We start from the raw sequence: 24,763 nt of genomic DNA on the forward strand, positions 1-24,763 counted from the left end.
ATTTCTGAAGGATCATGTGACACTGAAGTCTGGAGTAATGATGCTGAAAATTCAGCTTTGATCACTGGATATAAATTACAGTTTACTATGTATTCACGTAGAAAACAGCTTTTACAGTTTTAAATTGCAATAATATTTCACATTTTCACTGTATTTTTGATCAAATAAGTGCAGCCTTTGTGAGCAGAACATAAAACATTTTAAAAAAACCTTACCGATGTATTTAAAATTACATTTTATTGGACAAAAATGTGATTTTCTCAAAAGAGAAAGACTGTAAATATTCATTTTAATTTAAATGATTAAAATCTGCTGAAAGTTTACTAGTATACTAGTATAGAGATGAGCTCAAAACTGCAGACATGAACTTAAAGATTTCATTGGCTCTATGAATATCTCTCATGAATATTAATGAGGAGGCGTCTCATTGTTCTGCAGCAGGTTGTCTTTGAGTTGTATGGAGGTGTATCAGAGCGTGTCTGTCTCTCCGGCGCTGATCTGGGCCGCAGGGGTCACTCACGGTCCTCCAGATCTCTGAGGGGAACAGTGACCCCACATCCTCTGGGTCAGAGGCCCCGCGGCACAGAGATCAGGATCAAACTACACACACTTAGATGTACACACATAAATGTGCAGAACTCACTGCCATGATGCTAGGATGTTACCTAAAACTCAAACCATAAAAAGAAACGTTTTCATTGCATGAAATAAAACAAACATTAACTGTAAAATTTTATTTTTTATTTCACTTAAACTAGTTGTCAAGGCAACACTTCTAATTTTTGTAACTTGAAACGGTATAAATTAAATAAAATGTAAAAACTTAAACTACTACTTAAATTGTAACACTTTACAATAAGGTTTAATTTATTTACAGAATTCAAAATATTAACAAAAACAATCACTAAAATATCAATCACACTAAAATAGTGCAGCTTCATACTCACTCATGCCTGTCCTTGAGCGTGACCTTGTGATCTCCTGACCCCGTTTGACCCCACCGCCCTTAATATGAGTTCCCAGCATGTAAGGTCTGCTGATCACAGCGAGCGTGTCTTCCTGTCGTTTCCATGGTGTTTTGTAGTAAGTCTGCGCATCGCTGCGTGTCGTCTGAACATCTGTGGAGAGTGGCGCGACTTTTATCAGCTCCAGACTGGATCATTTCAGAGCTCCACCACCGGAAACACCGCGGCCTCCTTCAGACCGTTACAAATGAGCTGCCTGTTTTCTCAGGTGAACTTCAGATGGGGAGTCGATACGCCGGTGTGTGGCAGAATCACATCCTCCTGCTTTACCACTGCGTTTCTTTTATTGTGTGGACTTTCACTTTAGATTTCATGACTTGTTCCTTTCCTCCAGAGGAAGTTTCATGGGTGTGAGTTTGTTGTACATATCAGTTTCATTAACCCTATAAAGCTACTGTATCATATTTCTAAGGCCTCTAAATTATATAAACATGATGAAAAGCTTGCTGTTGCTGTCGTCTGATTGATAGTTTAGACTTTTTTAGCAAGTCTTTTAGTATAATTGTACAAACGTCCACCTTCAGCTCGTGCTTCACGTGTTTTTCTGCTGTGAAATTACTGATTTTTATCAAGCAAATGTAATAATATTGTTAGTAATATTTCAACTGGACTGAAGCAACTTTACTGAGGTTTACAAAGACAAAGATCTTTGTCTTTGCCCTTTTAAAAGATAAGAGGATTTCCCACAGCGCTAAAACAACTTCCTTGTTCTGACTCGCAATGGGATGTTTTAACCCAGCGCTTGGGTTGTTTTAACTCAGCGAATGGGTTGTTTAAGCCAGTTATTGGGTTGTTTTAACACAGTGATTGGGTTGTTTTAACTCAGCAAACGGGTTGTTTAAGCCAGTTATTGGGTTGTTTTAACCCAGCGAATGGGTTGTTTTAACCCAGTGAATGGGTTGTTTAAGCCAGTTATTGGGTTGTTTTAACCCAGCGATTCGGATGTTTTAACTCAGCGAATAGGTTGTTTTAACCCAGCGATTGGGATGTTTTAACCCAGCGAATAGGTTGTTTTAACCCAGCGAATGGGTTGTTTAAGCCAGTTATTGGGTTGTTTTAACCCAGCGATTCGGATGTTTTAACTCAGCGATTGGGATGTTTTAACTCAGCGATTGGGATGTTTTAACCCAGCGATTGGGTTGTTTTAACCCAGCGATTGGGATGTTTTAACCCAGCGATTGGGTTGTTTTAACCCAGCAAATGGGTTGTTTTAAGCCAGTTATTGGGTTGTTTTAACCCAGCGAATGGGTTGTTTTAACCCAGCGAATGGGTTGTTTAAGCCAGCGATTGGGTTGTTTTAACCCAGCGATTGGGTTGTTTTAACCCAGCAAATGGGTTGTTTTAACCTAGCGATTCGGATGTTTTAACTCAGCGAATAGGTTGTTTTAACCCAGCGATTGGGATGTTTTAACCCAGCGATTGGGTTGTTTTAACCCAGCAAATGGGTTGTTTTAACCTAACGATTCGGATGTTTTAACTCAGCGAATAGGTTGTTTTAACCCAGCGATTGGGATGTTTTAACCCAGCGATTGGGATGTTTTAACCCAGCGATTGGGTTATTTAAGCCAGTTATTGGGTTGTTTTAACCTAGCGATTCGGATGTTTTAACTCAGCGAATAGGTTGTTTTAACCCAGTGAATGGGTTGTTTAAGCCAGTTATTGGGTTGTTTTAACCCAGCGATTGGGTTGTTTTAACTCAGCAAATGGGTTGTTTTAACCCAGCGATTAGGATGTTTTAACCCAGCGATTGGGTTGTTTAAGCCAGTTATTGGGTTGTTTTAACCCAGCGATTGGGTTGTTTTAACCCAGCGATTGGGTTGTTTTAACCCAGCGATTAGGTGAAATGTTTGACCCAACCTTTTGGGTAGTTTTATTTAACTCAACTATTGTTTAAAAATTACTGTATTACTTGCTTAAAATGAAACCAAAATATTTTGGAAAACATTTACTAAACTACTAACATTTATTAAATTGCTTATTAATAAATGTTCACCTCTTGATTATTATTGTTTCCTCTAGTAATTATGTGTCTGATTTTTAATTTGCAAACTATTTTAGGTTCATTTTAAGCCTGCAATATAGTCATTTTTAAACAATAGCTGGGTTAAATAAAACTACCCAGCACGTTGGGTCAAAAATTTAACCCAACCGATGGGTTTGTCCATTTTCAACCCAACTTGGGCAGTTTTTAACCCAGCATTTTTAGAGTGTATGTTTTAAAACTACAGAGCTTTGATCATAAAACTAAGCATTTAAATATCATCTTACTAAGACATATTATTGGCAGATATTTTTATGCATTTTATGTCAGTATCTGCTATACTGATATAAAGATCTCATTGATTTACATTACAAGCATCAGAATTTCATCCATATAATTATCAGCATCTGCATTAAATTGCATATTTTACTCAGTTTGAGTCTCTGAATAAAACTTTTATTACAGTGACCCATCTGTTTAAACAGATCTCTCCAAAATTACGCACAGATAAATAAATAAATCTCTGCATAAACAGACGGCCGTTTCACGTTTCTGAGCTTCTCGGTGGATGAAGCAAATGTAAGTGTTTTTCAGAAATGAATGTGAATGTGAGCTGCTCGACGTCTGGAGTAAATATTTACGTTTGGCCCATTTTCTTCCAATATTCACAGTTGTCAGTTTACGTCGGATATTTTTCCTTCTTATACTGTTTTCGTTTGCGATCTCGCTCTCATCAGCGCGCCGTGATGAGGAATATACTGTAAGATGTGTTATTAAATCAGATGAATGTGTTTCTCTTCTGAAGCAGGTCCTACAATAACACTGGCCTGTCGGCAGCTCAGTTTCTCCATTTAAAAGCTCAGACTTTCAAATGAAAACTGGCTGGGCATTAGGAGATTAATTATGACTTTTCCCCCTCATCATGGAAACAGATTGATCTCTGGCAGCGTTTTATTAAATGCTTTTCCACAGTAATGATTAAAGAAAATGACCATCCAGATTTCCTGCTACACTGTGAGAACGGCTTCAATCATCTTCAGCGCTGCATGTTGGGAGAATATTTGTGTGGGAAGAGACGTTTTCCCTCAGATTTCTTATAATCATCTTCGAGCGTATATATATCCAATCTTAATCCACATTATTACTGTAGCAGGCAGTGGAAATGCAGTTATTTTTGGGTAAATGTTTCGCCTCTAAATGACATTTTCATCTACTGAAGCACGAGTTTGAGACTGTTTTCTCAATGATCCAGAGTTCTCCTGCTTCACGTCTCTCTTTGTATTATTTGTCTTTACCACTACAAAACTGAACATGTGAGAATGGCACTTGTGTTTGACCATACAGTATCCAAAACTTGCAAATGCGTTACTAATTTTATACAACAGTTCAATAAATAAGTTAATATTGTGTTATTTTAGACACAATATTGTCCGTTTTGCTCAATTTTGCCAATGACAATATAAAGACAAGCAGAACTGTTTGTGTCCAAGCAACACACCACGGCGTTTAAATTCTGAATCTGTGTTGAATGAAATGATTCAATGGAACCTTCATAAAGAGAACCACTTACTTCACTCCTGAATGAATCAGTCGTTTGAACGAATCGAATGAATGAATAAATGAATGACTCAATCTCTTAATCATTAGGACATTTACCGCCACCTACTGGCATTTTTAGTTTATTTACAGTATAATTTAATTTTTTTAAAAAAAATCATATTTCCAATATTAATTAACAAAATAAATAAAAATAAAACATTAAAGGTAAGTTCACCATAAAAATGAAAATTCAGTCATCATTTACTCAACCTCATGGTCCGAAAATTTGTGTAATAAATTCTGTGTTGAGTCAAATAAATTTCTTTCTGAAACTACTTTTTTGTAATGACTATTTGATGCTTTACACAATAATGACTTTAAATTATCTTTTGGGGGTAATTTCTTAGCCAAATTTGATGTGCAATTAATTTGCGATTAATTAATCGCCACATCATGTAATTAATTAAAAATTTTAATCGCTTGACATACATTTTATAATTATTATTATAAATAATATCTAATTATAATAATGTTGTGTATATATATAAAATCGATAAATAATTTAATCAATATGTAATAAATTATTAATGTTATTTAATCAACTACATTTTATAAATAACTGTTATTATTGCAATTTTTTGTTATTGTAATATATATATATATATATAGTTAGATATATTTATCAATAATTAGTTTAATCAATGTTATGTAATCAATTATTATTTAATCAATAATTTTACATTACATTTTTAATTATTATTATAATTATAAAGTATGTATACTATGTATAATTATAATATATAATATATACGTATCTTATTTTATTACTATTATTATTGTTAAATTATTTTTTTCATATATATATATATATGTATATATATATATATATATATATATATATATATATATATATATGTATATATATATATATATATATATATGTATATATATGTATATGTGTGTGTGTGTGTGTGTGTGTTATTATGAAATATTTTATATTTATTATTCATAAATATTTAAAAAATAATATATACACACATGAGTACCTAATTGTCACATGTTAATTTTGGACTGTTGTTCTGAACTCACTTCCACACATGAACTCTGAGGTCCGTCTGTCTGTAGGCGGGAAGCGTCTGACGGTGTGTGAACAGCAGTGTTTGTGTGAATTCACTCAGTGTGTTTGTAGCGTCTGACGGCTGCTGTGTTCTGCTGTTATCGGCGTGTTTCTTGGCGTTTCACTCATTGTTGTGGCTCTGACACAGTTTAGTCGCTATTAGCGGATGGATATTCCCACAGGAAACTCTTATCTGTCCGCTGCGCCGATTGCGCTGTGAACAGTTTGCTTGTTTAGTGAGATGTTTGTTTGAGTTTTGCCACTCCAAAGGTCAAAACGCTGCGGTCCGTGAATGAAAGGTCTGCGAATGCTGTTGGGCTCTCCATCAGGGTTTCGATGAGCTGTTCTCACACATTTAAAATAGGAAACCATCGAGGTCTGACCTGTAAGAAGGAAATCTCTGTGGTTTCCCTCTGATTTCTGTTTTCAGGCCTCTTCTGCTCATGCATCTATTGTCATGTGAGAAATGAGTTTAATGAGCGGCCGTCAGTCCGGCGCGGGTTAAGTGCCGATGAGTGTCAAGGTTGAGTAAACTGCCCTGGGCTGAAGTTAAAAGCCCTCCTGCGGGGCGGGAGAGCTGGGCTGTGATCAGCTCATGCCGCGAGTCATGCTTTAGGAGAGACCCGAACAGCTGGGAGGCGCGACCTCGTGACCTCTGCCAGTCCTTCCTCATGAGACGTTTGTGCGGTAAAGCACAATTAGAGCTGCGGGTCAGAACAGACGCTATCTCACCCCTGACCGGGTGAATCTCACGTTGGGTGACCAGATGACTGGGATAAACAATCAGGCTGCTGTGATGAGTTTGGGTTTGAACATTATTTATGGAAAATTGCTAAAATATGTCTGTTCTGTAGACAAACCTAAACCTTACTGAAATCCAGCATAAAGAAAAGACAGTAACACTTTACAATCAGGTCTAATGCATTAACTAACATGAACCAACAATGAGCAATATATTCTTACAGCATTTATTAATTTTGTTAATTGTTAATGTGTGTGATTTTGGATTGATTGACTCTTCTGATTGGCTGTGATTTTTATAATTATTTGTGAAATTTGCTAGCGATTTCTAGGTGAAAAGTGTGTGTGTGTATATATGTAAGTAAATATAATGTAAAGACTTGTGCGTGTTCAGAGTCTCTTCAGTAAAGTCTCAGTAATGAGGTTGAAGCTCACGTGTGGCTGAAGTTTTTATGTCCGTGTGAAATGAGGGCAGTTATTAGTTCCTCCGTCGGAGTGTTTAATACTGTCCAGGTCGAGGCCTGAGTTCTGCTTTACTGCTGCGTAATATATAGACCGTCAGACGAGCAACTAGAGCTGAATTTACTGAGACTTCAGCTGCTCCGAGTCCTTCTGCCCGACTGGAATAAATTCTGATGCAGTTCATCTGGCCAATTAGACAGAAAGAGACCGTCTGATATATGCTGTAATGTTTTCGAAAGAAGTCTCTTCTGCTCACAAAGGCTGCATTTATTTGATCAAAAATACAGTAAAAATGTGAAATATTATTTTAATGTAAAACAGCTGTTTTCTGTGTGAATATATAGTAAAATGTAATTTATATCCAGTGATCAAAGCTGAATTTTCAGCATCATTACTCCAGTCTTCAGTGTCAGAAATCATTCTAATATGATGATTTGCTGCTCAAGAAACATTTATGATTATTATCAATGTTGAAAACAGTTCATATTTTTGTGGAAACGATAATACATTTTATTTTTCAGGATTCTTTGATGAATAGAAAGTTCAAAAGAACAGCAAATCAGCATCTTAGAGTGATTTCTCATTTAGTTTGACATTAGGGACAGGTTTATCTTTGTCCACAGCTAATACTGTCTACACAGACAGACTCTACAGTATCTTTCTAGGAGGTAAACTTTGACTAGTTGTTCCTCAGTAGTTTTCTAGTAGTGTGCCGTGTGTGGGCTGGTTTGAATCAGACGCGAGCGTTGCTTCTCTGTTCCTGTCCTGCGGCTAATTAATTTCCTGTATTGACCGTGTCTCACTAGAACATCCACATTTGAAGGCTTGTGTCTTATCTCTGGCTTTAATTAGGTCTGTCTGCTGTTATGGCAGCTCTTCACCTCACGTAACCCTGAATCATGGAGGAGAACAGCACCATTACAATTACTGTATGACTGAACTGCTTCCTCTTTATGTCAGTAGTGTGTGTGTATACAGTATTTCTATATATATATACATATATATATAAATCAATTTTTTTCTTCTTCAAATATGAGTTTCATGATGAAATTGACCCTGGTTTAATTAAGCTCTTCAGTCATTAACTGTGTTTCTGAACACATGTCGTCTGCTCCTCCTCCAGTAACAGTGATTTGAATATTCGCTCTCGGCGGAGCTTCACTGATGGAAAAATCACAAACCACATCCATCCTTTCTTTTGTTCTCTTCAGGCTGATTGTGGTTTTGTTATTTCTTCATCACTAGATTCTGTTGATCCGCAAAAAGTCTGAATGCATCATATGTCTTCTCTCTTATTGGGAGTCTGCATGATTTCTATTTCAAATAAATGCTGTTCTTTTCAACTTTCTATTCATCAAAGAATCCTGAAAAATAAAATGTCACGGTTTCCACAAAAATGAGACTCCGCCCACACACTTTGATTGATTTAGTTGCGAGTGTAGAGAGAGACTCCTCCCACACGCTCTTCTGATTGGCTGCGTTTTTGGATTGATTCGGTTACGAGTGTAGTGCGTTTGCAGAGAGACTCCGCCCACATGCTCTTCTGATTGGCTGTGATTTTGGATTAATTTGGTTGCGAGTGCACTGCGCTTGCAGAGAGACTCCGCCCACATGCACTTCTGATTGGCTGTGATTTTGGATTGATTTGTTTGCGAGTGCAGTGCGCTTGCAGAGAGACTCCGCCCACACGCTCTTCTGATTGGCTGTGATTTTGGATTAATTTGTTTGCGAGTGCAGTGCGCTTGCAGAGAGACTCCGCCCACACACTCTGCTGATTGGCTGTGATTTTGGATTAATTTGTTTGCGAGTGCAGTGCGCTTGCAAAGAGACTCCGCCCACACGCTCTTCTGATTGGCTGTGATTTTGGATTAATTTGTTTGCGAGTGCAGTGCGCTTGCAGAGAGACTCCGCCCACACTCTCTTCTGATTGGCTGTGATTTTGGATTAATTTGTTTGCGAGTGCAGTGCGCTTGCAGAGAGACTCCGCCCACACTCTCTTCTGATTGGCTGTGATTTTGGATTAATTTGTTTGCGAGTGCAGTGCGCTTGCAGAGACTCCGCCCACACGCTCTTCTGATTGGCTGTGATTTTGGATCATTTTGGTTGCGAGTGCAGTGCGCTTGCAGAGAGACTCCGCCCACACACTCTTCTGATTGGCTGTGATTTTGGATTAATTTGGTTGCGAGTGCAGTGCGCTTGCAGAGACTCCGCCCACATGCTCTTCTGATTGGCTGTGATTTTGGATTAATTTGTGAGTGCAGTGCAGTGCGCTTGCAGAGAGACTCCGCCCACACTCTCTTCTGATTGGCTGTGATTTTGGATTAATTTGTTTGCGAGTGCAGTGCGCTTGCAGAGACTCCGCCCACACGCTCTTCTGATTGGCTGTGATTTTGGATCAATTTGGTTGCGAGTGCAGTGCACTTGCAGAGACTCCGCCCACACTCTCTTCTGATTGGCTGTGATTTTGGATTAATTTGTTTGCGAGTGCAGTGCGCTTGCAGAGAGACTCCGCCCACACTCTCTTCTGATTGGCTGTGATTTTAGATTAATTTGTTTGCGAGTGCAGTGCGCTTGCAGAGAGACTCCGCCCACACTCTCTTCTGATTGGCTGTGATTTTGGATTGATTTGTTTGCGAGTGCACTGCGTTTGCAGAGAGACTCCGCCCACACGCTCTTCTGATTGGCTGTGATTTTAGATCAATTTGGTTGCGAGTGCAGTGCGCTTGCAGAGAGACTCCGCCCACACGCTCTTCTGATTGGCTGTGATTTTGGATTGATTTGTTTGCGAGTGCACTGCGTTTGCAGAGAGACTCTGCCCACATGCTCTGTGATTTTTGATTGATTTGTTTTAAGCACTTCACTTAATTTTGAAACTTTTTCGTCTTAATATTTTCTTCTCCAGTAAATGTATCTTGATTTAAAAATGTTTAAATATTTGTGCTGGAAAACAAGACAGAAATACTGAGGAAGAAAAAGGAAATGTGTCCTTTACTGCAGTTTGAAAATAGTATTTACGTCTGAATGCACTTGAAAATTCCAGTTCACTTCCTCAATGTGAATTGAATCAAACAGGAAGCAGAATTGTAATTTGAATTTAAATTTGAAGAAGCTGTAATTAAAATGCAAACGACTGGACTAAAGTGAGTTTAAATGGTTTGAAAGCGGCCGTGTTTTTGGCTGTTCCTCCTCTTGATGCTGTTAGTGTATTGATAAAGCGCTCCGCTCGTCCTGTAATTGAATCAACCATTTGAACAGGAGGACGGTAATGTGATCAGCGCGGGGGATTGACCTCATCATGACCTCACGTGACTTCAGTGTCTCCTTAATTATGAAAAGTGAACATGATTGTGAACTTTCTTACGGAAGCTACTTTCATTTTCCATTAAAATAAAAACAAACAAATTGAAGCAAGACATGCACTGGTCAGTTTTGATCTATTTTGCTTCTATAACTTTTCTCCTTTCAGACCAGTGCAAAGAAAACATGCAAAATACACTTTATTTTATTTATTAGCGCCTGATTTACAGAACATTTTATTCCTAAACATATGGTGAAAATGATTTTTTTATGTCTGCTTTATGTGTCCAAGTGTAAATGATCCTCAGATGTGTTTATCCGCTGTGTTTTTCTCGTTCACTCATGTTAAGAGCTCTTGTACGTACATGAGAGAATGCTTGAATATATTTTTAAGTTCAAGCATGTTATTTCTACATCACTGCATCTCTATATTTATATAATAGAGTGTTAAAGGTACAGTAGCAAAACAACCTGTTCAATTCTGGTAGTCCAAAAGAGAAAACTGGTCATTAAAATCTAAATTATGACTTATTTTATGCATGATACCAAGACCAGCATTATTAGTGCACTTTAAAATGACTGATTTGAACCCTTTAATGGTTTTGTATTTCAAAACCAGTTGTTTTTTTGCCGTTTAGTTTCAATAAATGCTCTTTTTTCACACTGTAAAGAAAGTTACAGTATTTGTCATAGTAATGAATGATGAAGGAAGATTTGTGTGTGTGTGTCCTGAGTGCTTCAGCAGTTGTTAATCATCTCTCTGTGTGTCTGTCCAGCTCTGATCGCCATCGGTCAGTACAGCAGCACCATTGAGACGGTGGACGCCGGCTGGTGTAAGGAGATCACGGATCAGGGCGCCACTCAGATCGCCAAGAGCAGCAAGTCTCTGCGTTACCTGGGCCTGATGAGGTGTGATAAGGTGAGTTCATGTACAGACAGCTGCGTCAGGGTTCAGCTCTAACAGATGCTGCTGTGACACTCAGGGACGAAGAGCTTTTTTCTCAGGGTCACGGGGTCACCAATTAAACACCTGGCAGACAGAAACAGGCCAGCAGACGCCTCACCTTCATAGGGCTCACGTCTGTCACTCACCTCCTAAAACAGGCATTCACAAACTTTTTTGTCAGCCGAACCCCTTCCACCTAAAATATTTTCTTTAACATAAGATATTAAGTTTATATAGTTATAATTAAAAATTCTAAAATAATTTGTGTTTTGTTTTGTTTTTATTTTAAAATGATTTATTTTAATTTTACATTTTTATGAAGTGTTTTATTTAGATTTTTTTTTTATTTTACAAGTGATTTTTAACTGTTTTTGTTTTAAATTGATTTATTTTAATTTTACATTTTTTATTTGATTAAGGTTTTGTAAGTTTAATTTGGATTGTTTTTATTTATTTTCATTTTACATTTTTATGAATTAGTACATTTTGTATGAATTAATACAAGTGTTTCATTTTTGTTTTTATTTCAAAATTATTTTAGTTTTATTTTAAATTATTTATTTATTTTTACATTTTGTATTTAATTTTTAGCAAGTATTTTATTTTTTAGTTGTTACTTTACAATTATTTCTTTTAATTTTATATTTTAATAATTTGAATATTTTGTGTTTTATTTTGATCGATATTTAAATTATTTTTTAAACTTTTTTTATGATTTAATACATTTTTTGTGCTTAATTTGAATAGTTTTTATTTTAAAATCACTTTTTTTTTTTAATCTATTTATTTTTTTACATTTTTATGATCAGTCTATCCAGAAGTTGTTCACTTCCTGAGAATGTCTTTATTCCCATTGTAGTGTTTTCCAAACAACACAGTCGTCTCCTATCATGATAATTATATAAATAACAATAAGACATTGACATATATTTGACAGCTGCATATTATATATTTCGTGATTTTGTTGAAAATCTGTTTGGTGTCTCATTAGGAGGTTTTGATCAATGAAGTTCCAGTCCGATCATCATAAACACAACTTTCCCACCTAATCCTAGAGCGTTTAATCACCTAGAACTGATTAAACGCTCTGCACTAGTAGATCTGGTGGTGTCGGGTTACTGGTTGGTGCTGTGCAGTGAGCAGCTGTGATAGGTCACCACTGGAACACTGCATTGACCAATCAGAGCTCTAGATGTTTGTTCTGTTTATATATTCCATGTCTCATGATTCAGATTTATCTCATATGATTTTGAGCAAGTTTGTCATTGACTATATTTAAGAGCAAACGTTGATCGATTGTGACGTTGTGCTGAGTGAGAGAACAGTCTTGTGTTTCGGGTCAGCGGCGTTTACAAAGCCACAATCCCGTGACAAATTCAATTTCTGCCCAAATCACCTTCCCATGTAGCTAATTCTCTGTGTTTTCATAATCTCATTTGGGTTTTGGAAGCTGTAGATGTGATGGATAACCCTCTGAGCACTGCGTTTGCTTCCTAAAAGGGAAAGTAGCATGTTAATTTTCCAGTCTATTATAGCAAACATATATATTCCCTTTCATTTTACGCTTTTCCATTTCAAACCCACGCTAAAAGTTTCAGATTGAATGGAATTTGTGGCATTTCCATTCATTTGGCTGTGAGCCGCAGACACACATCACAGATCGCTCTGTCGTGCCCTCGGGCCAAATGAGAGGCGACTGAAAGAACGCTATTGATCCACAGCGGCCCAAATCATCAAATCAATTCATTATGCTTCTCTCAGACCTCCAGCTCTGGACTTTGATGTGACACCATGGAGCGAGAGAAGAATGAGAGAAAGCTCATTTCTTTTATCAAAGAGAAGTATGACCGCTTTAACAAAACCTCGTTGTCCATCAAACCCTCCAGAACAAGCGTTTCCCTCTTCGGATACAGTTTTGGTTGCCCATAAATATGTTCTTGTTCTGAGCCAAAAACTGAAAGTTCTGTCATTATTTACATACCCTTGTGTCGTTCCGAACCCGTGTGATGTTTCTTCCCATGAACACAACATGAGAATGTTTGATGAATCTTCATGCAGCTCGTTCATTTGAAAAATCCTATTCTTAACGAGTACCAGATTTATTTACATGCATAGCAACATCCGTAAAATAGTGTTTTTATAGAATTTAATTGTATATTAAGACCTTTTTCCACTTATTCCAGTGCGCTGAAACAAAATACACTTATATTTATGATTGTTTGTCATGGTGGATTGAGAAAGCCTGGCCTGAAAAGTTTTAAATGATTTTAAGCTTGAAAGTTTTAAGATCATAGGCAGGTAGACAGACAGAGAGAGTTGCTTTTTGCTAGGTGGTTGCTATGCAATTGCTAGGGTGTTCTGAGTGGTTGCTAGGGTGTTTCTGGGGTAATCTGGGTGGTTGCTATGTGATTGCTAGGGTGTTCCTGTGGTGATCTGGGTGGTTGTAAGGTGATGCTGGTTGCTAGGTGGTTACTATGCAGTTGTTAGGGTGTTCTGGGTGGGTGCTACTGTCTTGCTGCGGTGTTCTGGGTGGTTGTTAGGGTGTTTCTACAGTGTTCCTGTGGTGATCTGGGTGGTTCCAATGTGATTTCTGGGGTCTTTTGGGTGGTTGCTATACTGGGGCGTTTCTGTGGTGATCTGGGTGGTTATTAGGGTTTTCTGGGTGTTGCTGATTGCTAGGGTGTTGCTGGGGTGTTCTGTGTGGTTTCTAGGGTGTTGCTACGGTGTTTCTGTGCAGATCTGGGTGGTTGTAAGGGTGTTCTAGGTGTTGCTGGTTGCTAGGTGGTTGCTAGTGTGTTGCTGGGGTGATCTGGGTGATTGTTAGGGTGTTGCTACAGTGTTTCCTGTGGTGATCTGGGTGGTTGTTAGGGTGTTGCTACAGTGTTTCCTGTGGTGATCTGGGTGGTTGTTAGGGTGTTGCTACAGTGTTTCCTGTGGTGATCTGGGTGGTTGCATTGTGATTTTGGTGTTTTGGATGGTTGCTATACTAGAGTGTTTTTGTGGTGATCTGGGTGGTTGTTAGGGTGTTCTGGGTGTTGCTGGTTGTTAGGGTGTTGCTGGGGTGTTCTGGGTGGTTGCTAGGGTGTTGCTGCGGTGTTTCTGTGCAGATCTGGGTGGTTGTTAGGGTGTTCTGGGTGTTGCTGGTTGTTAGGGTGTTGCTGGGGTGTTCTGGGTGGTTGCTAGGGTGTTGCTGCGGTGTTTCTGTGCTGATCTGGGTGGTTGTTAGGGTGTTCTGGGTGTTGCTGTTTGCTAGGTGGTCGCTAGTGTGTTGCTGGGGTGATCTGGGTGGTGGTTAGCGTGTTGCTACAGTGTTTCCCGTGGTGATCTGGGTGGTTGCATTGTGATTTCTAATGTGTTTTGTGTGGGTGTTATACTAGGGTGTTTCTGTGGTGATCTGGGTGGTTGTTAGGGTGTCCCGGGAGTTGCTAGTTGTTAGGTGGCTGCTACGGTGTTGCTGGGGTGTTCTGGGTGGTTGCTAGGGTGTTGCTGTGGTGTTCTGGGTGGTTATTAGGGTGTATCTATGGTGTTCCTGGGGTGATCTGGGTGGTTGCTGTATGATTGTTGTTGGGGTGTTCTGGGTGGGTGCTACTGTCTTGCTGGGGTGTTCTGGGTGGTTGTTAGGGTGTTGCTACAGTGTGCCTGTGGTGATCTGGGTGGTTTCAATGTGATTTCTAGGGTGTTTTGGTTGGTTGCTACTAGGGTGTTTCTGTTGTAGTGAACAACAGATAAGATGGCATTCCAGGGACCAGTTTATGGCAGTATCCATCTCTAACTGCAGGTGTGGAAGAAGATGTGCCACACTGTGATTGGATCCATGGTGAAAGAACATAAACAAATGTTCAGCAACATCAGATAAGATGCTAAGACAACTGCCAGACACCTCTTACAGGGCAGGAAGGGGGACCTTCTGCACCCACCACAACCAAGGATATGACTTCTCATTGGGTGACACGTTGACTCAAACCACCAAACTCATTCCGAAGATTTTGGCAAGAACTGCCATTCCTTCAGGACCTCCCAGATGCTGCAGCAGTGGTTGGTTCTGGGTGGTTTGCCATGGTGTTCCTGAAGTGATTTGGGTGGTTGCTATGTGATTGCTGGGTGTTTTGGGGGGTTTACTACTAAGGTGTTTTGGGTGTTGTTGGTAGCTAGGTGGTTACCCACCCAGAATGTCATTGGGACATAAAAACAACAAATAATTTACAAGCATTAATAAATGCTGTAAGAAATATATACTACTTATATTAGATACATTAACTAGTGTTAACAAATGGGACCTTATTGTAAAGCGTTACCCTAAAAGACTAATTATAAACACTTTTTTTGTAGTCTGATCATGACTGGCAAGCTCAAAAATGACAAAAAAAAAAAAATCATAAAAGCTTCATAACAATGGTGCATATGTTCTCTGCTTGATTTTTTATGATACTTTTGTGGTGGATTTGAAGCTTGACACGGTCATGATCTTTATTAAATGGTCAGTATATGAAAAATATCTGTGTAAACTGTTTTCAAAATCTGTTTGTTTGTGTTCCATGGAAAAATAAAGACATGTGGGTGAATAAATAATGACCAAATTCTCATTTTGAGTGAACTGTCCCTTTAAATCATAACATTTTCCTGCAGTTTGCAATGTGTGTTTTGGGTTTAATGTCTGATATCTGGAGAGTTTTTACATTGGGAAATCTGTTTGAGCCGCATGTTTACAGGTCAACTCTCGTAACCTGCGAAACGTCACGTTGAGATTTACACTGCTCTCACGGGTCTGTTCTCTCTCAGCAACAACATCTCAGTGTTTGGTCTCGAGGTTGAAGCCAAAACAGGCCACCATGCTTCTCAGCTTCCCACAAACTCATTGCGCTTTTACCCCGGTAACGGTTTGCCTTGAGGACAGAACATCTCATCGAGGGTTTCCGAAAGGGTTTGGATCCATTCATTGGAGCTTTTTTCCTTTTGAAGCTCCGTTTAAACTCGACACTGTGCAAATCAGGCCCATTACAGTCTACAGAGTAAATATGCGTGGAGATGAGTGAGGAGAACGGTATTGGTGTGAAATGAGACAAAAACAACAGTGTAGAACGACAGAGGAGGGATTGTGATGGTAACGGAAGATAAAGAGAGACTTTATAAGCAGTAAATGGAAACAGAGTGTCTAGAAAGATTTGAGAAGATCAGACGACAGACATTATGAGGTTCAGACATCACTGTCAATAAAGCTTCTGTAAAACAGCTGAGATGGACAGAGTCCAGTGCAGACATTTCTTAGATTCTTCATATGCAGCTTGTGAAGAAAAAAGAGCTCAGATGAAGTTTTCTCATCTCCCGAGTTGTGAAATTGACTACAGAACATTTGCTTCAGTTTGTTTAGGTCTTCATGAAAGGTCTTGATGAGTGGGGTTTTCTTTAATGTGTTGATGCATTTCCCGATTAGCAAAGTTTGTTGTGATGGCTTGCGAAAGCCTGACCTGAAAAGTTTTAAATGATTTTAAAATCTTGAAGTTTGAAAGTTTTAAGATCACAGATAGACAGACAGAGAGAGATGCTGTTTGCTAGGTGATTGCTATGCAGTTTCTAGGGTGTTCTGGGTGGTTGTTAGGGTGTTCCTGGGGTAATCTGGGTGTTTGCTATTTGGTTGCAAAGTGTTCTGGTGGTTGCTAGGGGGTTGCTGGCTGCTATGCAGTTGATAAGGGTATTGCTTGGGTGTTCCTGGGGTGATCTGGGTGGTTGCTAGGAGGTTGCTAGGGTGTTCTGTGTGGTTGCTAGGGTGTTCTTGGGGTGATCTGGGTGGTTGCTATGTTGTTGCAAAGTGTTCTGAGTGGTTTCTAGGGTTCTGAGTAGTTACCAGGTTGTTGTTGGTTGGTAAATGGTTGCTAGGGTATTGCTGGGGTGTTCTGGGTGGTTGCTAGGAGTTGCTGGCTGCTATGCGGTTGCTAGGGTATTGCTGGGGTGTTCTGGGTGGTTGCTAGGGTGTTGCTGGGGTCTTCTGGACAGTTGCTAAGGGGTTACTGATTGCTAGGTGGTTACTGTGGTTGTTGGTTGATATGTGGATGCTATGCAGTTGCTAGGGTATTGCTGGGGTGTTCTGGGTGGTTGCTAGGGTGTTGCTGGGTGGTTGCTGGCTGCTATGCAGTTAATAGGGTATTGCTCGGGTGTTCTGTGTGGTTGCTACGGTGTTGCTGGGGTGTTCTGGGTGGTTGCTTAGGGGTTACTGGTTGCTAGGTGGTTACTATGCAGTTGCTATGGTTCTGAGTGGTTGCCAGGTGGTTGTTGGTTGGTAGGTGGATGCTATGCAGTTGCTAGGGTATTGCAGGGGTGTTCTGGATGGTTGCTAGGGTGTTGCTGGGTGCTATGCAGTTGCTAGGGTATTGCTGTGGTGTTCTGGATGGTTGCTAGGGTGTTGCTGGATGCTATGCAGTTGCTAGGGTATTGCTTAGGTGTGTTGGGTGATTGCTAGGCATTCTGAGTGGTTTCTAGGGTGTTCTTGTCAGTTTCTATGGGGTTTCTGGTGTGTTCTCAGTCGTTGCTAGGGGGTTGCTAGCTGCTGTGTGATTGCTAGGGTGTTCCTAAGGTGATTGGAGTAGTTGCTAGGTGTGGATGCTAGGGGGTTGATGGTTGCTAGGTGGTTACTTTGCTGTTGCTGAAGTGTTCTGAGTGATTGCCAGATCGTTGTTGGTTGGAAGGTGTTTGCTGTGCAGTTGCTAGGCTACTGCTAGGGTGTTCTGGGTGGTTGCTATGCAGTTGCTAGGGTGTTCTGGGTGGTTGCTGGGGCTCAAAAACATTCTGGGTTCAATATAAGTTCAGCTCTGTGAGCAGCCTCTGTGTCATGATGTTGATTACCACAGAAAATAATTTCTGCTTGTGAAAACAAGCAAAAATCAGATTTACAGTAACAATTACAGTGAGAATCTGTGGGGCAAGACAATTACACAGAGACAAACGTCAAAAACAAACAGTGAAGCCACAAGTGTGTGTTGAGTTATATTCATACTCTGTCATGAGCGTGTAAATCTGCTAAACCTAAACCGAGTTGACGTGATTTACTTTAACTAGTGTTGAACCCAAAATATCCAGCTAAAATGACATTTATATGATTTTATGATCCTTATTCAGACATTTTCCCCCAAACTGTTCCACTGAAGTAAATGTTCTTCTGTTTGTGCAGATCTTTCTGTCATAATGCGAGTCAGTTTTCATAATGTGATGTTTTCTGATCATTAGACCTCGGAGCTTCAGGCAGGTTCTGTGGTCTGTGTGCTACATGTGTTTTCTTATTATTCATTTTCGAGGTTTTATGTTTTAAAACACGGGGTCCTTCTGAGAAATACGAGCCACGTCACAGTGTTTTACCGTGGTAGATGTGCTGGAGGCAGGTTTAGGGTTGCGGTAAATCAGCGTCTGTTTAAGCCTCGACTGGATGCTCACACACTCCAGAAAGCTTTTTAAGTCTTAACCAGAATAGCGTTTGAGGAATGTGTGTGTTTGTGTCTGGATCCACTGAAGCCGGATCATATATTTCAGTGTGTAAGAGCCGGAATATCAGTGTTTCCGCCACATTTATAAAGTGTGCTGGAATAATGAAAACAACTTGAGCCCGTAAAGTGCATTTTTACTTTTAGACGGAGTCATAAATACACACACGCACGTCATGCAGTAATTGGCCGTTTAATGCTGTGTGACAGTTAACGTTTGTCTTTCCAAACTCAGAGAGAAACAGCAGAAGCTTAACGGGATTATCATACATGTATGAACGTACTGCACATGCTTGTCAAGTCATAGTGCAGATTTTTCAGATCCAAACTAAAGTCTGACAGTTATATCAAATATAATTAGTTGTCAGAGATGATCATCAGTCTGATATCACTGCATACATGAGTTTTTGAAGGACGCTGCAGATCATTGGTGTTGAATCTTCTCATAGATCTAATGCGTGTGTGTGTGAGAGAGAGAGAGAGAGCGCGAGTGTATGTGTGTGAGTGTATGTGTGCGTGTGTGTGTTTGTGGGATCATGTGGAAAGTCGATGCACAGATAATTTAGTTTGTTTGGATTTCATCTCACAAATGAGACGACCAAGGCATTTTATTTGCTTTTAATTTGCAACAAATCAATCTGCTATAGTGTGCAGCTGTGCGTCACATGGACTCTCATGTTTGCTGTTTGATGGACACGAGAGAAGCCAGAATCAGTCGGCTGTTGCAGCAAACGCCACATTGATTTAAAGCTGCTGTGTGTAATCGCTGCAACACAACTGATCATGATTGTTTCCAAACAGGTTCCTCAAACACATCTGGTTATAACGCTCTTCTACATGATTTCAGCATCATTTGATAAAATACTGATAGTATGATCTATAGTAAATGCACAAATGTATATTTTAAACAAATAAGGTCATCTACAAGACAAATTGACTTAAAGGGGTCATGAATTGAGAAATCAACTTTTCCTTGAGCTTTTGATATATAAAAGGTCATCGTACTGTAAGAATATCCTGTAAGATTCAGAACTGAAAACTTCCTTGTTAGTCCAATAAAAGCTTTTATTGACACCAGAACCAGCGAACGACTCATCCTGGAATGTGTCTACAGATAGATGAAACTCCGCCTCCACAGAAGAAATCAACGCCTACTTCATCATTGCTGCGTTAGCCCCGCCCACTGGTGTGTTAGTGAGATGAGGAGGAGAGAAGAGCGATACAGGACTAAAATAACATTACCTTTCAAAGATCCTAATGCAGGAATATGATTATTTTCAACAATGTGAATGTCTCAGTTGAGCTTTATTTATTTGTATTCGGTTCATTTCGATTCTTTGGTAAATCAATCGCATTTCGCATTATCAGTCTTTTACGATATAAACTCGACAGTAATGCAACAACATGTCAGTAACTGTGTTCATTCTGATGCCTGATCTGATATTAATGATTCATGTACAGTCAGATGATCTTTGTCTGTGTGTCAGTAAATCAAACCAGTGACTAAACGCTCAACTTCACCTTGTTTCTCTTAGTAGGATGAAAATAAAAAGAACGCTCCCTTTACAGTCGCTGGAGCTGTCAATCAAACAGCGTGAGTTTATCAGTGACTGAGTTCTGGACTCGTGCCAAAACTCCCGTTTTGTTTTTTTTTTCAACAAATCTTTTAGGTACATCGAGTTTGCACTGTTAGTTATGATGAAAGCATTCGTTAGTGTGCAGAAATTGAGTTGCAATGACGAGATCACTGCTTTCATGAGCTCAAAAACATCGACTACAATGTTCATCACTGCAACCTTTCATGCCATGATCTAAAATATAATGCCATAGATCTAAATGTAATGCTTTTCACGATTAGTTAACCTTGAGAGCTGTAATAGTAAAAACATGCTAAAAGTTTTCAAGAGAGCAATACTTAGCTATTTCATATGCAAAGATGTCAGCCAATCACAGCAGTGGGCGTTTACACTGAAGTCTCACAGCAGACACGCCCCTTAAAACAGTGCGTTCAAATCAGAGGGATAAAATCATAGTAGGAAAAATGCCTGTTATTTCTAAATTATGACCATTTTTGATGTAAAAATCATACTAACATTATAAGTGCACCCCAGGAAACATTATAAAACAACACAGTTCATGACCCCTTTAAGAATTTTTAGATATTTGTACCGGAAAACAAAAATACTAAGTAAGAAGATCTTTCTTTTTTTCTTTTGAAGCGCATGTAACAGATGCTGTTTCTGAATCTTCATCTGCAGCTGTACAGTTTTTTCCCCTGACTGATTAGAGCAGGTCATGTGAGATCTTCACCTTCAGTCTGCATGTGAATAACACACTTGACATTGTACATGATGAAGGTTTGGACTGGATCCCTGTGGACTCGGTGTGGTGATTATCTCACGGAACATGTGGAGCGTCTGTGTTCCATCAGAACAGACGCTCGCTTTAATGTCAACATGGGATTTCTTATTGAATGATTGCCCACATTTCTTGAATTCTAATTTTCAATGCAAATTTCAACCCTGCATGTCATGCGCTCAAAAAAGATGATCATTTATATGTGAAAATGTGTCATGTCAAAAAAGTCAAATGAAAAGCAAATGTGTTTGTTTTGGTGTTGCAGGTGAACGAGGAGACCGTGGAGAGACTGGTGCTGCAGTATCCACACATTGTGTTCAGTACAGTGATGCAGGACTGTAAGAGAACGCTGGAGCGAGCCTATCAGATGGGCTGGAGCCCCAACACATCCACAGCCTCCTAACACACACACACACACACACACCTGTCCATGACGCCACTGCAGAATCAATATCATAACTATGCCGTTTATTCCGCCTTCCTTTATCAAATGACATTATGCAGCAGAAACATCAATATTATGCTAGAGCCGTTTGATTTGAACGTGAATGAATATGTTCACACACACACACACACACACACACCATTCTGACATGCAGCGCTGCATTTATTTATATTTACTAAACTCGTCAGTAACATGATCAGCTCATATTTTACTCTAAAATCAAGAGAGAGAGAAATAAGAACTGGCTTTTTTGGTTTTGCATTTTGCATTAGGGGAAAAAACTTTTTTGGACCACAGGATTTTTGCATTATGTTATTTCCCTGCCGATCTCATTAACTGACGCATCTGGACATTTCACTTAGAAATGATTTGTTTGTTATTTTCATTATTGTCAAAGGTGATTTTCATTAGATTCTCATTACTGGAACACGCTCATTTTTACTGCAGTATGGGGGAAATACTGTGGAAGCTTGAAAAAAGCTTGAAAACAAAAGATAATTGTGACTTTTTATCTCACAATTCTGACATTTTTTTTCTCACAATTGCGAGTTTACGTCATCTGACTTTTTTCTCAGAATTGTGTTATATAAAGTCCAATTTTGAGGGGGGGGGGGAAAGACTGACTTTTTTCTCAGAATTGCAAGTTTATATCTCACAATTCTGAGAAAATTGTGAGAAAAAAGTCAGAACTGTGTGATTAAAAAGTCACAATTCCCTTTTTTATTTTTTATTCAGTGGTGGAAACAAGCTTTCATAAAATACTGTTACAGATTATTAAATAAATATAAGCCTAGTACAGATTCAACCATGATGTAGAAATTCTTCAAATTAAGTATTATCATTAATATTATTATTTGCATTGCCGTAATGACAATTTGAGGGTAAATGTGCATTTAATTCACTGCAATAAATGATGTTCTTCCTCAGTGTTTCTGTCTTGTTTTCCAGCACAAATATCTAAACATTCTTAAATCAAGATACATTTACTGGAGAAGAGAAATGACTGAAGATATTAAAGTCTTGACTGATGAAAAAATGAAGTGAGTTTGTGCTTAAAACAAGGAAAAAATATCTGCTAATGGGGTCAGAAAAATAATCTTGTTTTCCCTTGAATCAAGTTTATTTTATATTTGCCCATCTCAATTTTGATGATTTATTTATTTACTTTTTCAGAAATCAAGACTTAATATCTTCAGTCATTTTGCTTCTCCAGTAAATGTATCTTGGTTTAAGAATGTTCAGATATTTGTGCTGGAAAACAAGACAGAAATACTAAGCACAAAAATATTGATATTAAAATAATGGCTTGGCTTAATTTTCATCATGCTATATATTTCTTGTTTCTCTCTCCTAATTTTGGGGTGAATTGTGGCGTCTGTCATGTTCAGTGTGTTCTCGACAGGTTTCGTGCGATTCTCCTCTTTAGACTTCAGTTAGTTCGTAGTTCCTTTCGAGTGCGAGTTCATTTACACACGTTACACTTTCATTAGAAATCAGTCTCTATTTCAGTGAACGTTTAGAAGTATGAAGTGAAATGCTGTCTGATCGAGCGTGAAACTCTCCGTGTAACTGCCTGGCGATCATGGACGTCTCAGTTTCAGAGTGTTCCAGCAGTGAACGGCTCTCGTATGTGTTCGTGTTGTAGATCTAGACGTGAAGACGCAGGACGGGACTGTACTGCCGCGTGTTCTTGATTTCATTTGAGATGACGTCGTTTACTCTTGTGAATCTGTAACCCTGTGGTTTGGAGTTTGTTTTTGGATGTAAACAGATTTTTGTGTTCAGTTTTTTTGAGATATATCCACCATATGGAATTTTGCATAACCTGTGAATATTTGATGACTCCGGGCTGTGATGTATTAGCCTGGAGTGTAACCCGTAAGAGATGCTGAGTTTGAAGTAGAGAGGTTAGTTACGTTACTCATCTACGCGTCTTCTGCTCCATAGCTTGCCTGTGATATTTTCTCATTCAGACGAGCAGGGTATTTTTATATGGTGTCCGTAGCGCTCGCACCGTCACACGTGAAGGGAGGAAGACTTTAGTTACAGCCTTGATCTTTTACTGTACTGGGGGATTTGAGTCAATTAAAAAACACAATTCTACTTCACGGGCTCCTGGTGTCATTTGAATCGAGCGAGTGTGTTTGTGTGTTTGTGAACTTCACACTTCTGAAACGGGATCTGGATCTGCTGAATATTCTCAGGCCTGGAGTGACAGTCATTCAGCAGATTTATTAAATGTTATTCTTTCAGATGCCAGTTAAAGCTCTGATTTACACATTTGAGCATGTTTAAATCCATCCTACAGAATTCCAGAGATTTTATCCCAAATTCAACTCAAAATGTGAAAAGTGTGTCATTTCTGTCTGGGTTATAGTAGTGTGATTTTATTTTAGTTTAAAAACATATTTTTTAGTTAAAAATAATAAAAAGAAAAAAAGATATATATATATAATAGGGGTGTGACGAGATTAAAATGTGACAAGATTTCTTGTAGAGTTGAAAAGCTGTCTCGAGATATTGCCATGACGGAACGTGAGGGTGAAATTAGTATAGAATATGCCACCGCTATGTTTACATTACGCCTCCACTGTCGTTTTGCTTTTTATGAAAATAAAAATCATTTGGTCACTGATCGCGTGACGAGACTAAGGCGAGATGACTGACAAGACTATGGCAGAGGATTTGTTCACTGATCATGTGGCGAGAGTAAGGCGAGATGACTGACAAAACCGTGGTTGAGGATTCGTTCACTGATCACGTGACGTGAGTAAGGCGAGATGACTGACGAGACCACGGCGGAGGATTTGTTCACTGATCATGTGACGAGAGTAAGGCGAGATGACTGACGAGACCATGGCGGAGGATTTGTTCGCTGATCACGTGACGAGAGTAAGGCGAGATGACTGACGAGACCACGGCGGAGGATTTGTTCACTGATCATGTGACGAGAGTAAGGCGAGATGACTGACGAGACCATGGCGGAGGATTCGTTCACTGATCACGTGACGTGAGTAAGGCGAGATGACTGACGAGACCACGGCGGAGGATTTGTTCACTGATCACGTGACGAGAGTAAGGCGAGATGACTGACGAGACCATGGCGGAGGATTTGTTCACTGATCACGTGACGTGAGTAAGGCGAGATGACTGACGAGACCATGGCGGAGGATTTGTTCACTGATCACGTGACGAGAGTAAGGCGAGATGACTGACGAGACCACGGCGGAGGATTTGTTCACTGATCACGTGACGAGAGTAAGGCGAGATGACTGACGAGACCATGGCGGAGGATTCGTTCACTGATCACGTGACGAGAGTAAGGGGAGATGACTGACGAGACCATGGCGGAGGATTCGTTCACTGATCACGTGACGTGAGTA

At 39.3% G+C, this 24,763-nt stretch overlaps 1 protein-coding gene across 1 annotated transcript in view; it reads left to right on the forward strand.

The window, feature by feature from the left end:
• Positions 1-23,483, forward strand: part of fbxl17 (F-box and leucine-rich repeat protein 17) — a 219,249-nt gene extending 195,766 nt beyond the window's left edge. Inside the window, exons 9-10 of the mRNA XM_051902751.1 lie at positions 10,939-11,081; positions 21,201-23,483. Of these exons, the coding sequence (XP_051758711.1) occupies positions 10,939-11,081; positions 21,201-21,338 (281 nt within the window). The 3' untranslated portion in view covers positions 21,339-23,483. The remainder of the gene's footprint in view (positions 1-10,938; positions 11,082-21,200) is intronic.
• Positions 23,484-24,763: the final 1,280 nt, after the last annotated feature.

The sequence above is a fragment of the Ctenopharyngodon idella genome, chromosome 8, assembly GCF_019924925.1.
Source record: "Ctenopharyngodon idella isolate HZGC_01 chromosome 8, HZGC01, whole genome shotgun sequence".
In the NCBI taxonomy this organism is placed as follows: Eukaryota; Metazoa; Chordata; class Actinopteri; order Cypriniformes; family Xenocyprididae; genus Ctenopharyngodon; species Ctenopharyngodon idella.